General features: G+C 40.7%; 1 protein-coding gene across 1 annotated transcript in view; it reads right to left on the reverse strand.

Moving 5' to 3' along the window:
* Positions 1 to 17194, reverse strand: part of LOC126484234 (transcription initiation factor TFIID subunit 6) — a 131461-nt gene that overhangs the window by 89536 nt on the left and 24731 nt on the right. Inside the window, exons 4-5 of the mRNA XM_050107650.1 lie at positions 1907 to 2066; positions 98 to 230 (exon numbers count right to left, since the gene is read on the reverse strand). Of these exons, the coding sequence (XP_049963607.1) occupies positions 98 to 230; positions 1907 to 2066 (293 nt within the window). The remainder of the gene's footprint in view (positions 1 to 97; positions 231 to 1906; positions 2067 to 17194) is intronic.

Here is a 17194-nt window from a genome sequence, read left to right on the forward strand (position 1 = left end):
TGGCACATGTCTAATTGTTAAAAACGATATACAAAGTTTTCATTAGAAGGTAGTTTGTACTCTTGAAAGGGAAGACAATATTTAAATATTGACTTACTGCTCGTCTTGTTTCATCTGAACCAACACAAGCTTCTGTGATTTCTTTGTAGTACAACTGTTGCTCGACAGATAGTTCATGAGTAGCCAACTGCTTCACATGAACAGTTTCAACATTACGAAGTTTCTGCACACTGAAAGATTAAATATTAGTAACATTATTAGTTCAAAATCATTAAAACAGACTTTCAAAACTAGAGATTACATTGGAAATAGTTTGCATTATTGATTATTAAGTATCTCTGAATAGTTGTAGATAAAACACATTAATAATAAATTTCAATGGTCTTTCCAAAAATTAATTGATGCTGTATGATCATACAATGTAGGCTTTCACGGCCAATGTTGTCTTCAGTTAAAAATTCCAGGCTGAGAGGCCGTGGTCAATGTATAAAATTTCCACCTAACTTTTCGTCTCCACCTGCGGGAGTCATCTTCTGAGGTCGGCAGTAGCCAGACGACCTCAGAAGATGTCTCCCGCAGATGGAGATGAAATGTTAGGTTGAAATTTTATACATCAAACACGACCTCTCAGCCCGGAAGGTTTAACTGAAGAATGATGCTGTATGGTTTTATGTAATAGATTCTATATGGATAACAACAAAGCACTCTATTTTTTGCCACAGTGTCTTAGAGCATGACATATTTCAACAAATGAGTGATGAAAATCACATATTTTAGGATGTTATGCTGCATACACTCAAAGAAAGCTACATTTTTTTCCGTATGAGTGTATGTTTTGCAAAACTTGGTTAATCTGTCAGACTGAGTTAATCAGAACATGTTATATGTCATGCCACAAAGGCGATGTTTTGCTGGAAAATTTCACTCTGTGTAGCCTCATAAAAGCACAGCAATGAGTTATGATATCTGTCAGCAAACACAAAAGTCAACAAAAGAACACGTAATTGTCTGACACTATAATAAGTAGGTGTTTTGTCTGGTGACATATACATAAGCATATGTAAATACTTTGTACATCAACGTATACTCCATGACAGAGGCTACCTTGTGACAGTATTCGTCCCATCATTTCCAACTGCATTAAAGAAATGCAAATGAGAAAAAAAATTGCATTTTTCTGTAGGTGTACTAAAGTCTTATCATCTTGCTTGTGCGGTCAATCCAGAAGATATACAATGAAAGAAGATGAACTGTATCAGCTGCTTTCAATACTGGCTTCTCAAATTTCAGTGACTCGCAAAACCAATGTTCTCTCTCTCTCTCTCTCTCTCTCTCTTTGATCCATTCTGTAATATTCTAGATGTGCACTTCTGAATTCTTTCAATCTTCTCCTTTACTCTCACTTTCTAGGGATCTCAAACACATGAGAAATATTGAAGAGCAAGTCAGAAAGAGGCAACTCTTTTCCCAAACTCTCCCAATAAATTGAAGTTGTTCATTTGTTCTCTCTACGCATGATTTTTAGTTATTCATCAACATCATACCATTACCACCAGATATATTTATTGATATGACTGAATGCTGCAACAAAATGAACTCAGAATGCCTTATTCTAAACTTATTAGGTTTTTCACTCCTGCTCATTATGTATTATCTGCATTTATGCACAATTAAAGGAAGTTGCCATTCATCATAACTAGAGGACATCCTGTTTAAAATGTCCTGAATTTCTCTACTATTATTTGAGGGTGAAACATTCCTGTACACAACAGTTTTCAATATAAATGACTTTAAAATCAGATACAAGCCCTTTTTTTATTAATACTAAGCCAAAACACTAATAAGTTATTCCTTAAAGGTTAAGTAACTACACGGAACATGATGAGAGAAGAGCTGGAAATATTACCCTGGTGCTGTCAGTTTCCCTGCTGCATCTGTTTTGTTTTTGTTTGGCTTCTTGAGTTTACTAACAGGATCAATGCTTTCCACTTTCTGTACTTCTTTTGAAACTGGTGGTGGATTCTCAGGAATAGTTGGCTGGACTCCCTCTATGCACAGCCAGTGGGCTGAAACACAGGGGAAGATAAGACAAAATAGAAATTAATACAATGCATAAACGCATATTGGTCTTAAGAGATTTCTTCATTACACACTAAAAAGAAAACACCAGTAAGGTGAAAGTGAGGCTTCTATAAAAAAAATCAAAAGATTTGGTTTTTTTGCATGCTCCTATAGGTTCTAAGGTAGCATTTACAATCAATATGAGCACTTATATGTCCACCTAAAACACTTTTCATTGGTGTAACCAGTTTCATTAGACACAGGGCCACCTGTGCCATCTAACTCACTACAAATTTCTGCACGAGTTTTTATATAAAAATGATAAACAGTTATTTGTATATCCATATGAAGGCCCATTGCTAAACAGTAGCTTTGGAAAGTTTGGCCACCCAGCTGTTGGTGCATGATTTGGAACAACATGGGCCAGCTTCAATGGCTGCTTCATAATAAACACAGTATCTGATATCTATGTTTATATGATAACAAACCAATAGACAAATGAATCAAAGACCAGGGTAGCAGCAGAAGTTCCATGATTACCAGCCTGAAATTAGTTTTACCTCTTAATTTATTCACCATATTATATTTAAATGCATGTTCAATTATTTGATAAGGGCTTCAATGCTTGCAACAAGGAGTTCATGTGGCCCTGGGTTCTATCAAGGATGTATGGAAGGTGTTCCAAGAATCCCCAACTAAACATGTCTAGCAACCTCTCCCCCCCCCCCCCCCCCCCTTCTTGCTGAGTGATGACTGGTTTTGCATCCAGAAGAATCAGATCTACATCTACATCTACATCCATACTCCGCAAGCCACCTGACGGTGTGTGGCGGAGGGTACCTTGAATACCTCTATCGGTTCTCCCTTCTATTTCAGTCTTGTATTGTTCGTGGAAAGAAGGATTGTCTGTATACTTCTGTGTGGGCTCAAATCTCTCTGATTTTATCCTCATGGTCTCTTCGCGAGATATACGTAGGAGGGAGCAATATGCTGCTTGACTCTTCGGTGAAGGTATGTTCTCGAAACTTTAACAAGAGCCCATACCGAACTACTGAGCGTCTCTCCTGCAGAGTCTTCCACTGGAGTTTATCTATCATCTCCGTAATGCTTTCGCGATTACTAAATGATCCTGTAACGAAGCGTGTTGCTCTCTGTTGGATCTTCTCTATCTCTTCTATCAACTCTATCTGGTACAGATCTCACACTGCTGAGCAGTATTCGAGCAGTGGGCGAACAAGCGTACTGTAACCTACTTCGTTTGTTTTCGGATTGCATTTCCTTAGGATTCTTCCAATGAATCTCAGTCTGGCATCTGCTTTACCGACGATCAACTTTATATGATCATTCCATTTTAGATCACTCCCAGATAATTTATGGAATTAACTGCTTCCAGTTGCTGACCTGCTATTTTGTAGCTAAATGATAAGGGATCTATCTTTCTATGCATTCACAGCACATTACACTTGTCTACATTGAGATTCAATTGCCATTCCCTGCACCATGCGTCAATTCGCTGCAGATCCTCCTGCATTTCAGTACAATTTTCCATTATTACAACCTCTCGATACACCACTGCATCATCTGCAAAAAACCCAGTGAATTTCCGATGTCATCCACAAGGTCATTTATGTATATTGTGAATAGCAACGGTTCTAAGACACTCCCCTGCGGCACACCTGAAATCACTCTTACTCCCATTGAGAATGACATGCTGCATTCTGTTATCTAGGAACTCTTCAATCCAATCACACAATTGGTCTGATAGTCCATATGCTCTTACTTTGTTCATTAAATGACTGTGGGGAACTGTATCGAACGCCTTGCGGAAGTCAAGAAACACTGCCAGGAGTCCATGTAGTTTGCAGCAAATGGCTTGTCACAGTTCAGTTCAGGGTGGCTACTCAAATGTTGGAAAAAACTGATAATTCCAGGTGTGAGGAAGAAGATAGTGTCACAAGGAAGAAGATAGTGTCAAGAAGCTCCTGATTTTAATTTATTGAGGAGCAGGGGAGGGGGAGCAGAATGCTGCAGTAATGACTTTTGTTTCCTCTCAGCAGTAGTTTAACTGCAGTTTTTAAACACTGATATTTTATATGGAATAATATTCATATAATTAACACATTTTGAAATATTACATATTTTAAAATTTGTGGTTTATAAAACTCAATAAAATTCAATTTCAATGCCAGGTTAAAAACACAGAATTCCCTGAGATTTTATGAAATTCCCTGATTTTCCCAGGTAAAATGTAATTTCCTGAGAATTCCAGGCTTCCCTGAAGAATCACCACCCTGCAGTTTACCATAAGGCTGGAATTTCAATATGTTACCTTTCCATGGAGGATCACTTTTGATCAGGATGGTAGTGATCATCCTATGACTACAACTAAATGTCAAGAAATTGTCTCATTCTTCCCTGTAACACATGAGAAATTGCATAGAAATGTCGAACCTCTTCTATTTCAACTCTGGAGCCAACTGGTGGGGAACCCAAAGTTCACAAACTGTATGACAATTCCATCCCTTATGTATTATGATGCGTGCAATTGTATAAGACCAATCCAAGGCAGCCCCCTTGTCATTCATTGTCATACAGAGATATTTACGGATCATTATTTCCATAAGTTGCAAAGTGGTTCCAGCTGGGAAATTCCGCAGGGTGGTCAGGAATGCTCACTGTTCACGATTCTTTCTTGAACTCATGTTTTCAGTTGAACATAGCTTCCCGTGAAATACAGCTATCACCAAGTATGAGACATATTTCATGATGAATATTATCTTTGGTCAGACTCTTGAAAAACTAAACTCTGTCCAAACAGGCCATGAAGGTCCACAGCCATCACTGGAAGTAGATATGGAGGGGCTTGTGGACAGCACACTGGTCTCCCAGCCATAATGTCAGTTTCTGGGGCCAAAGCCACTACTTCTCAATCAACTAACTCCTCAGTTTGCCTCACAAGGGCTGAGTGCAACCCGCTTGCCAACAGGACTCGGCAAACTGGATGGTCACCCATCCAAGATCTAGCCCAGACCAACAGTGGTCAACTTCGATGATCTGACAGGAAGATGTGTTACCACTGCGGTAAGGCCAGACTCTTGGCACACAGAAATCACTCTATTTTATGCTGTTCTATCCACGTACACTCCTGTAATACACTTGTCATTTTGCAGTGACTACAGTTCACCAACTGTGGAATACTACGAATTAGCTACATACCATAAGATATGGCCTTACAGTCTAGAAATACAATGATGTGAAATTTAATGTGATAAGCAGTGTTCTATGGTTTGCGACTTATTTAACTATTCGCCTTCATTGGTCTATGCATCTTCCTCCATACTGTGTTTCAGCTTGTTCTTTTCTCGTGATACCCTGCGAACCATGGATGAAGGGCAATAGTCATATTCCATATTCCTTGATTTCTGGAAAGTGTTTAAGACAATGCCCCCCCCACTGCCCATTAACAATGGTCCAAGCACACAGAAATGGTTCCAGATACGTCCATAGTGAGTGTTAGTCAGAGACAACAGAATTATCAGGAATGTCTCGGGGAAGTTAAGCAGGACTGCTCTTGTTCTCTACATACATAAATGATCTGATGGGTAGGGTGAGTAGCAATCTGAGGCTACTTGCTGATGATGATGTAATATACAGGAAAGCGTATGAATGAAAGCTTGCTCTAATGTAGAAAAATGTTAACTTAATACAGATGAGTAGGAAAAACTATCCTGCAATATTCAAATACAGTATCAGTGCTGTTCTGCATGACACAGTCTTGTTGCTTACGTATCTAGGCATAACGTTGCAAAGTGCTATAAAATGGAATGAGTACATAAGGACGGCAGTAGGGATGGCGAATGGTCGACTTAAGTTTGTTGGGAGAATTTTAAGAAAGTGTAGCTCATCTATAAATGAGTGCACCAGAACAACCAATTTTTGAGACCTACTTGAGTGTTTGGGATCCACATGAGATCAGATTCAAGGATGACAATGAAGTAATTCATAGGCATGCTGCTAGATTTGTTATTGGTAGATTCGATCAACATATGAGTATTACGGGGATGCTTCATGAACTCAACACTATTGACAAAATTTAGTGAATAGGTATTGGCATCTGACTGTAGAATGACTTTACTGCTGCCAATGCACATTTTGTGCAAGGACTGCAAAGCCAGGGTAAGAGAAATCTGGACTCATACGGAGGTGTGTAGATCGATGTTTTTTCCTCATTCTATTTGAGTGGAACAGGAAAAGAAATGACTAACAGTGGTACAAGGTATCCCCTGCCATGCACCATACAGTAGTTTGCGGAGTATACACTATAAGTGAAAAGTTCTCCACCACCCATAATAAAAACTAAATCTTTATTTCAATGCCGAAACACATCGTACAAACTAAATAGACCCACAAAATAAATATTTTCTCTATCCTGAAGTTTAATACAATATGCGTTAGATTTTAGCCTCTTCAAAGTATCAAAGCTGTGTTCTTCTGTTTCTCACATTTCTCTTTCCTACTGAGACCCTCTGCACAAGTCAGAAGCATGGTTGGGTTCATTTTTCTGCTGCAGAACAAACTCACGATGCATAAGTCTTTTGTCAGATGGAACTGCATTGTTTACAATTCTTCTTAGATCGTTGGCTTTATCACCTGCAAAACATACCAACACCATGACTGATCCTCTACCGTACTTCACTACTGGCATCATATACTAACTCTTCATGTTTTCTGCACAAGATCAATGAACAAACATTCGAAAATTGCTACCGAATAATTCAGACTTAGATTTGTCTATGAATAACACCATGAACCATTGCTGTGCACTCCAGTTTTTATGTTGCTGGGCTACTGCAGTCTTTTCCCCTTACTCTGTTTGCATAATAAAGGATTTGCCTTCAAGATGAGCCCCTTTAAACCCTGTTCACAAAGATGGCAATGCACAGTTGAGACAGAGATTGGGGGAGCTCACATGTATTTACTACTTTGTGAATTTCAGGTGCAGTAGAAGTCCTCTGACGTTTACTCTGCTGATCTTCCTGTATGATGCTACTTGTGGGTCTTCCTGATAGTGGAACATTAGCTTTGGCACAAGATTACTTGAACCACTGCAATGCATACACCACTGCAGATTGGACTAATCCAACTTTTGTTGTTATTGTCTACTAGAATATCTGTCCTGGTGCATAGCTACAATTATGTTTTCCAATTCCAATCTCCTGCTTCCATTCCATTAGGACGTACCATGGTAAAAACCAGATCAGATATACAAATCACTGCTAGATGCACAAAATGTATTGTAAACTAATGCAAACTGATTGCTACAAAGACAACTGAAGTAATGGGGCCTATTCGAATGGAACCATCTTAGGTAAAGACAAGTCAATTTGTTGTGGATACATGCCCCCCTTCCATGAACCATGGTCCTTGCCATTGGTGGGGAAGCTTGCGTGCCTTGGCAATACAGATAGTTGTTCCGTAGGTGCAACCACAATGGAGGGTTATCTGCTGAGAGGCCAGACAAACGATTGGTTCCTGAAGAGGGGCAACAGCCTTATCAGTAGTTGCAGGGGCTACAGTCTGGATGACTGACTGATCTGGCCCCAAAATGGCCTTGCTGTGCTGGTACTGAGAACGACTGAAAGCAAGGGGAAACTACAGCCGTAACTTTTCCTGAGGCCATGCAGCTTTACTGTATGGCTAAACGACGATGACATTCTCTTGGGTAAAATATTCTGGAGGTAAAATAGTCCCCCACTCGGATCCCCGGGCGGGGACTACTCAGGAAGGTGTTGTTATCAGGAGAAAGAAAACTGGCATTCTACCTATCGGAGTGTGCATGCCAACTAGCTCCGCAGATGATGAAGAGATTGATCAAATGTATGATGAGATAAAAGAAATTATTCAGGTAGTGATGGGAGACAAAAATTTAATAGCCGTGGGTGACTGGAATTCGAGAATAGGAAAAGGAAGAGAAGGAAAAGTAGAGGTGAATTTGGAATGGGGGTAAGAAATGAAAGAGGAAGCTGCCTGGTAGAATTTTTCACAGGGCATAACTTCATCATACTTAACACTTGGTTCAAGAATCATGAAAGAATGTTATATACAAGGAAGAGGCCCGAAGATAGTGGAAGGTTTCAGATAGATTATATAATGGTAAAAAAGAGCTTTAGGAACCAGGTTTTAAATTGTAAGACATTTCCAGAGCAGGTGTGGACTCTGACCACACTCTATTGGTTATGAACTGTAGATTAAAACTGATGAAACTGCAAAGAGGTAGGAATTGAAGGAGATGGGACCTGGATAAACTGAAATAACCAAAGGTTGTAGAGAGTTTCAGGGAGAGCATAAGGGAACGATTGACAAGAATGGGGGACAGAAATACAGCAGAAGAAGAATGGGTAGCTTTGAGACATAAAATAGTGAAGTCAGCAGAGTATCAAGTAGGTAAAAAGACGAGGACTAGTAGAAATCCTTGGGTAACAGAAGAAATATTGAATTTAATTGATGAAACAAGAAAATATAAAAATTCAGTAAATGAAGCAGGCAATAAGGAATACAAATGTCTCAAAAATGATATTGACAGGATGGAAACCCAATTTTAAGCAAAGAAGAAAAAGACAAGCGGAAGGTGTATATAGAGGGTCTATACAAGAGCGATGTACTTAAGGGCAATATTATGGAAACGGAAGAGGACGTAGATGAAGACGAAATGGGAGATACGATACTGCGTGAAGAGTTTGACACAGCACTGAAAGACCTAAGTCAAAACAAGGTCCCGGGGGTAGACAACATTCCATTAGAACTACTGATAGCCTTGGGAGAGCCAGCCCTGACAAAACTCTATCATCTGGTGAGCAAGATGTATGAGACAGGCAAAATACCCTCAGGCTTCAAAAAGAATATAATAATTCAAACAAAGCAGGTGTTGCAATATGTGAAAATTACCGAACTATCAGTTTAATAAGTCACAGCAGCAAAATACCAACAGGAATTCTTTACAGACGAATGGGAAAACTGGTAGAAGCCGACCTCGGGGAACATCAGTTTGGGCTCCGTAGAAATGTTGGAACACGTGAGGCAATACTGACCCTACGACTTATCTTAGAAGATAGATTAAGAAAAGGCAAACCTGCGTTTCTAGCATTTGTAGACTTAGAGAAAGCTATTGACAATGTTGATTGGATTACTCTCTTTTAAATTCTGAAGGTGGCAGGGGCCAAATATAAGTAGCAAAAAGCTATTTCCAATTTGTAGAGAAACCAGATGGCAGTTATAAAAGTCGAGGGGCATGAAAGGGAAGCAGTGCTCGGAAAGGGAGTGAGACAGGGTTGTAGCCTATCCCCAATGTTATTCAATCTGTATATTGAGCAAGCAGAAAAGGAAACAAAAGAAAAATTCAGAGTAGGAATTAAAATCAATGGAGACGAAATAAAAACTTTGAGGTTTGCTGATGACATTGTTATTTTGTCAGAGGCAGCAAAGGACCTGGAAGAGCAGTTGAACGGAATGGACATTGTCTTGAAAGGAGGATATAAGATGAACATCAACAAAAGCAAAATGACAATAACGGAATGTAGTCAAATTGGATGATGCTGAGAGAATTAGATTAGAAAATGAGACACTCAAAGTAGCAAATGAGTTTTGCTATTTGGGGATTAAAATAACTGATGGCGGTCAAAGTAGAGAGGATTTAAAATGTAGACTGGCAATGGCAAGGAACTTGTTTCTGAAGAAGAGAAATTTGTTAGCATCGAGTATAAATTTAAGTGTCGGGAAGTCGTTTCTGAAAACATTTGTATGGAAGTGAAAATGGACAATAAATAGTTTAGACAAGAAGAGAACAGAAGCTTTCGAAATGTGATGCTACAGAAGAATGCTGAAGATTAGATGGGTAGATCACAACTAATGAGGAGGTACTGAATAGAATTGGGGAGATGAGAAATTTGTGGCACAACTTGATTAGAAGAAGGGATCGGTTGGTAGGACATGTTCTGGGCCATCACACCAGTTTAGTATTGAAGGGCAGTGTGGAGGGTAAAAATCATAGATGGAGACCAAGAGATGAATACAGTAACCAGATTCAGAAGGATGTAGGTTGCAGTAGGTACTGGGAAATGAAGAAGCTTGCACAGGATAGAGTAGCATGGAAAGCTGCATCAAACCAGTCTCTGGACTGAAGACCACAACAACAACAACAACAAGAACAACAACAACTTCCCAAGGTGAACAGCCAGTCAAAAACACAACAAAGGTGCTTAGTCTTTACATTTTTATACTTGTTTCAGAATGAGTATATGATAGGATTTTCAAAACGAAATCCCTTGTGACATATATTCACAAAGCTTCAACCAGCAACCTATAGGTAGATGTAATAGCCGCCTTCTATCCTGCTCCCCCTTCCCAATTCTCCAGACACCTTCCCCTGAATGAAATTTTCACTCTACAGCAGAGTGTGTGCTGGTATGAAACTTCCTGGCAGATTAAAACAGGGTGCCTAACCGAGACTCGGAACTCGGGACCCTTGCCTTTCACCAGCAAGAGCTCTGCCACTTGCCCACGAAAGGCAAAGATCCCGAGTTCGAGTCTCAGTCTGGCACACAGTTTTAATCTGCCACAAAGTTTCATATCAGCACACACACACTGCTGCAAAGTGAAATTTTCATTCTGGAAACATCCCCCAGTCTGTGGCTAAGCTATGTCTCTGCAGTTCCTTTCTTCCAGGAGTGCTAGTTCTGTAAGGTCTGCAGGAGAGCTTCTGTGAAATTTGGAAGGTAGGAGATGAGGTACTGGTGGAATTAAAACTGAGGACGGGTCGTGTGTTGTGCTTGGGTAGCTCTGATGGTAGAGCACTTGCCCGCGAAAGGCAAAGGTCCCAAGATCAAGTCTCGATCCGACACACAGTTTTAATCTACCAGGAAGTTTTACTCCCCTGAGTTTCTCTGCCTTCAAATTTCAGTCCTCTTCCCTAATCATAATTCTTTGCCTTTTTCTCACCATTCTGTACCTTTCCACCTTCACTTAATCTACTCAGTTCAACAAACTCCTGCCCCAGTAAGGCTATGGTGACAGGAGAATTTAGTTACACATGTGTGCCCGAGTGCTGCAAGTGTGTGTTGGAAGGAAGAATGAATGTTTGAAAGATGCAGGACGATATTCAGCTGCTCAACACTTCATCCATGTGGTGAGTGATTGGGTTTTCACATACGACTCCTAATGTGAACAGTGGCATTTTATACCATCTAAAAACTGATCCCCACCTTATAATCCTACTTGCAGACAAAGGCTCCACCACCATTGCTTTGAACTGCAAGGATTACCTGGTGGAAGGACTCCATCAGCTGTCAGATACTTCCACCTACAAACCTTGCCACAGTGATCCCATTCCAGCAATTCAGCAGGATCCCCAGTCACTACTCAAATCCTTAGGCCCATCCCAAAACCTCTCCCCAGAGTCCATCTCTCTCTCTCTACTTACTCCTACCACTACCTGCACTCCCACCTTCTACATGGTTCCTAAAGTCCATAAATCCAACCACCTTGGATGACCCATTGTGTCCGTTTACTGTGCCCCCACTGAGAGAATCTCTGCTCTCGTAGACCAACACCTTCAATCTATTACCCGGAACCTATCCTCGTATATAAAATATACCAACCATTTCCTCCACCCTCTACAGTTCCTGTCTCTTTGCCACATATGGTGCCCTGCTCATCACTATTGATGCCACCTCCCTTTACACTGACATTCCTAATGCCCATGGCCTTACTGCTATTGAACATCATCTTTCCAGACGCCCTATGGACTCCAAACCAACAACCTCCTTCTTAGTCCCCATGACCAACTATATCCTCACTCACAACTACGAGGGTAATCCCAAAAGTAAGGTCTCCTATTTTTTATAAGTACAGGGACCTGTTTATTTCTACAATGGTTTACATGAGTTTACAGCTTGAATATTTAGCTACTTTTCGACATAATCACCATTTCTGTAGATGTATTTTTGTAGACGCTGTGGCAGTTTTTGTATGCCCATGTCATATCAGCTCGCTGCCATGCTGTTCAGAAAGAACCTCTTCTTTCACCTCGTTGTCGGAGCTGAATCGCTGGGACCACAATTAATGCTGACAGGTACTGTGAGACTCTGAAAAAACTCAAATGGGCAATTCAAAACTGGAGAAGAGGAATGTTGAGCAAAGGCGTACACATTCTCCATGACAACGCTCGCCCACACATCGCTCGGAAAAAAAATGTTGATCTCCTGCAACAGTTTCAGTGGAACATAATCACCCGCCCACCCTATAGTCCTGACTTGGTGCCCAGTGACTATCACCTGTTCCCTAGGTTAAAAGAACATTTGGCCAGAAAGCGATTCAGCTCCGATGACGAGGTGAAAGAAGAGGTTCATAACTTTCTGAACAGCATAGCAGCGAGCTGCCACAGCATCTACAAAAGCTGCCACAGTGTCTACAAAAATGCATCAATAGAAATGGTGATTATGTCGAAAAATAGCTAAATGTTCACGCTGTAAACTGATGTAAACCACTGTAGAAATAAACAGGTCTATGTACTTATAAAAAAATTGGAGACCTTACTTTTGGGATTACCCTCGTACTTCTTCTTTGAAGGCATGACCTACAAACAAATCCGGGGTACGGGTATGGGCACCCACGTGGCACCATCCTATGCTAACCTATTCACGGGCCATCTAGAGGAATCCTTCCTAAAAACCCAGAATCCTAAATCCTAAACCCCTCACCTGGTTCAGATTCATTGATGACATCTTTGCTATCTGGACTGAAGGTGAGGACACCCTACCCACATTCCTCCAGAACCCCAACAACTTCTCCCCCATTTGCTTCACCTGGTCCTACTCAACCCAACAAGCCACCTTCCTAGATGTTGACCTCCACCTCAGAGATGGATACATCAGTACATCTGTCCATATCAAATCTACTAACCACCAGCAATACTACCTCCACTTTGACAGTTGGCACCCATTCCATAGCAAGAAATCCTTTCCATACAGCCTAGCCACCAGTGGTCGTCGCATCTGCAGTGACAAGCAGACCCTCTCAAAATGTACCGAGGGTGTCATTGAAGCCTTCACTGACTGTAATTATCCTCTCAACCTTGTTCAAAAACAAATCTACCATGCCTTATTGTTCCAGTCTCCCGCCAACTCCCAAAGTCACACAGTCCAGCCACAGAGTAGCATTCCCCTCATAATTCAGTACCAACCGGGATTGGAGCAACTGAATTACATTCTCCGCCAGGATTTCGATTACCTCCCATCATGCCCTGAAATGAGAAATGTCCTGCCCGTTATCCTTCCTACCCCTCCTACAGTGGTATTCTGCCGTCCACTGAACCTACACAATATACTCGTCCATCCTTACACAACCCCTGCTCCCAGTCCCTTACATCATGGCTCATATCCCTGTAATAGACTCAGATACAAGACCTGTCCCATACATCCTCCTACCACTGCCTACTCCAGTCGGTCACATCACCTATCCCATCAAAGGCAGAGCTACCTATGAAACCAGTCATGTGATTTACAAGCTAAGCTGCAACCACTGTGTTGTATTCTACGTAGGCATGACAACCAACAAGCTGTCTGCCTGGATGAATGGGCACTGACAAACTGTGGCCAAAAAACAAGTGGACCACCCTGTTGCTGAACACATTGCCAAACATAATATCCCTTGTTTCAATGACTGCTTCACTGTCTTTGCCATATGGATCCTTCCCACTAACACCAGATTTTCTGAATTGCGCAGGTGGGAACTTACCCTGCAATACATCCTATGTTCCTGTAACCCTCCTGGCCTCAACCTTTGTTAGTCACTGTCCTCACCCATCCAGCCCCCTCCCTGTTCCTATTCCAGCACTACACAGCTGTCATTTCACCATCACACCCAGTGTTTTAATTTGTTTTCATTTCTCTCCTTTCTGCAACTTACCCCCCCCCCCCCCCCACCTTCTCTCCTGCCCTCCGTCTAAACTGTAGCTCTTCACTCTCCGCCACCCCCACCATACTATCCCTCCCCTTCCCTACCCCAGCCTCCTCCTTACCCCCACCCAGTCACCACTCCCATCATGCACTGGTGCTGCTGCTCGCAGCGTGGTTTCAGTTGTCTGAGACTGCAGACGTGTGCGCAAGTTGCGTTTGTGTGTGTGTTGCTGACAAAGGCCTTAATGGCCAAAATCTATAATTGTGTGAATGTTTTTGTTGTGCCTATCGCAACTCAGCATCTCTGCTATATGGTGAGTAGCAACTTTCCCTCTCTATTATTATTGTTTATCTTGTTGAGACCTGGCTCAGTCAAAATCATGTCAGAAAGCACGCCTGTCATTCAATGTGGTTCAAAAATAACTGGCATCTATCATGCAAAATCTAACAATTGGAAAATACAGACTGGAATGTAACAATATTATGAAAAGGATAGTTGCTACTCATGATACAACGGAGATGCTGAGTCACAGATAGGCACAATAAAAAGACTGTCAGAAAGTGATCTTTCAGCCAACAAGGCCTTTGTCGAAATCTCTCACACACACACACACACACACACACACACACACACACACATACATACACACACCTGTCTCCCTAAATTGTGCTCATTCTACTCGAAAGTAGGGAGACAGGTGTGTGTGTGTGTGTGTGTGTGTGTGTGTGTGTGTGTGTGTGTGTGTGTGTGCGCGCGCACGCGCGCATTTCTCCCACAGCTAGAGAAAGGAATTTCATTCTGAAAGCTAGCAAACTTTTGTTTGTGTATCTGTCAATGACACAGCGCTTCTGCTTTCAGTGAAGCATCTCTTTATTCCTAATTAATTTATTATTCTCAACCACCTTTCTGAGCATTATTATCGCAATACATAGAAATTTCAAGTAGTACTGTACTTACATAAAAATCAGACTTTAGTACAAAGCTCACGAAAGTGAGCAAACAGACTGAATACAACAAAAATCTCATCTTGTGTAGGCATAAACGAATTGAAATCTCTCTATATTACAATACTGAGATGCATACTTACGCATATTTTCTTATACACTTCATTCCACAGCTTCTGTCTGATGATGAAATTCTGAAAAGCGCAACGCTTAATAAAGAATTTTGCGATCAAGCCCTTTTTTGTTTCTTTTTTTTCTAAGTACTGTCAATAAAGTCAGGTCGGTCTGCAGCCATTAGACCTAAAATAGTTCTGCTATGTGTGGGCTGACAAACCAGTTGCTCAAGTTGAGTTTCAAAGAAAGTACTAAGAACTACTTTTCAATGCTACCTGTCCATTTACGGTTGAATGCATACATTTCACAGTCTGTATCTGGCAGGTTACTCATGTGGAGAGTTCAATTTAAAAAATCTGTTCTCTAAACCAAGCCGGTTCACTGGTCTGCTCATGCAAGCTGGCTCACTCTCACATCTCAGCAGTGAGCAACCAGCTGATTCACAGTGAGTAATGGAAGGGGAAGAGGAAAGGAGGAGACAGTAGAGGAGGGGAAGGAAGGTGATGGGAGGGGGGAGGGTATGGGATGGGGTGAGTGGGGAGGGGAGAGGAGGGGAGGGGAGGGGGAATCTGAACAAGGTATGTCACACTCGGCACGATTAACTACTGTTAATAAGTCTATTCTATGGCCACTAATAGTTATATGGAGGTGTATCATTTCACGGTGTCTATCTAATGACTTTTGTGGCAAATTTATTTCCTAAAACTGTAACACTGATGAAAAATGGCAATGAAATGAAACTTAGAGTTTTTAAATTTCTAGTGCAAAGAACTTGGGGCAGCTAAATATGAAACATTATATTTAATACGACTGATGCAGCCTTATGATGAATATGTTTTTCGGATGAAGCTTATATTGACATCCACTTGAATTTTGTAACTATCTTATTCATACGTTACACACTGAACTACTGCATATCAATGACTACTACTTACTTTGTTTTTCACTAAAGTATCAGTGTCTTGTGCTACTTTCTGAGCACTGCTAATTTGAGGATATGCTTTTAAATTGAAGTCAGTCTTCTGTAGGTAGATTTCATTCTCTTAACTGCTGCAAAAAGTTGCTTGCAGAAATTTGTAGGGCCAAATATGAACATAATCTTAGTTGCTAACTTGTGAAGCTATGGAAATTTATATTAAAGACAATATTTTACAAGTCTAAAAGACTTATTTTATTATTAAACTTATCACTCAGCTGTCCGTCATACAGCAGGTCCATAATATCTAACTGTAGCTAGGCATGCACTGACGTGTTATAAATTGATGCTAGTGTGACTGACCTTTGCTTTGAAGTTCCTAACCTCATCATACTGGTGCTTTTCATTGATTTTAAAAGAGCTACTCTCCACTTTAAGCACTGGGCCATTAAGTATATATGCTTGCATTTAAAACTACAGTGAACTTAACACAATGTCGTTTGTCTGCTGAAAACACCGCACAGTTTTGTACTTCTCCTGCACTATATAATGATGCCTGACAGCCACATTCATTTTACTGTGAGCGGTGAACACTCACTACTCAGGTAGTGAACGAGCATGAGCACTTGTGCTTGTCTGTCCGCCTCCTGAACAGGCCTGCTATAAACCATATAAAATGTAGTTCACCAACAAGTTGAGTAAGCATCCCAAAACATATCTTCTGCACCGAAATACAAGAACTATAACAAGTGGATGGGATAACTGGCAAGTTAAGAGTTCAGTGATATGACTACATTTACAAGGAAAAGTCTACATTTAATGCCAGCCAGCATCTGAGATGTACATTGATGTGGTTCATAAGAAAGAAACTCCTGACTAGACCCTGGACTTTTAGTTAAAAACTTTTTCTTTTCCTGAGTTCATAGTTACAAATAAATTGTATTTACGCATTTCATGACTAATTAAACTCAAAACCATCACTTTTATAGTACCTAAAACAGCCTTTTTCGACATTAACACCTATTTTTGCTTATTTCAGCTATAAAATCCTAAAAGATACCTACTTCTTTAATTTAACTTAAAATTCTTGTATTTTTATAAGATTAGATTTGCTTACAAGACTGGCAAGCACGCAACAAAGTCGTTAGTAGTTATGTTTGTATGCTTCTTAGGTTTTAGTGCCAATTTGGAATTGTGATATTTGGGA

Source organism: Schistocerca serialis, chromosome 6, assembly GCF_023864345.2.
Source record: "Schistocerca serialis cubense isolate TAMUIC-IGC-003099 chromosome 6, iqSchSeri2.2, whole genome shotgun sequence".
Lineage (NCBI taxonomy): Eukaryota > Metazoa > Arthropoda > Insecta > Orthoptera > Acrididae > Schistocerca > Schistocerca serialis.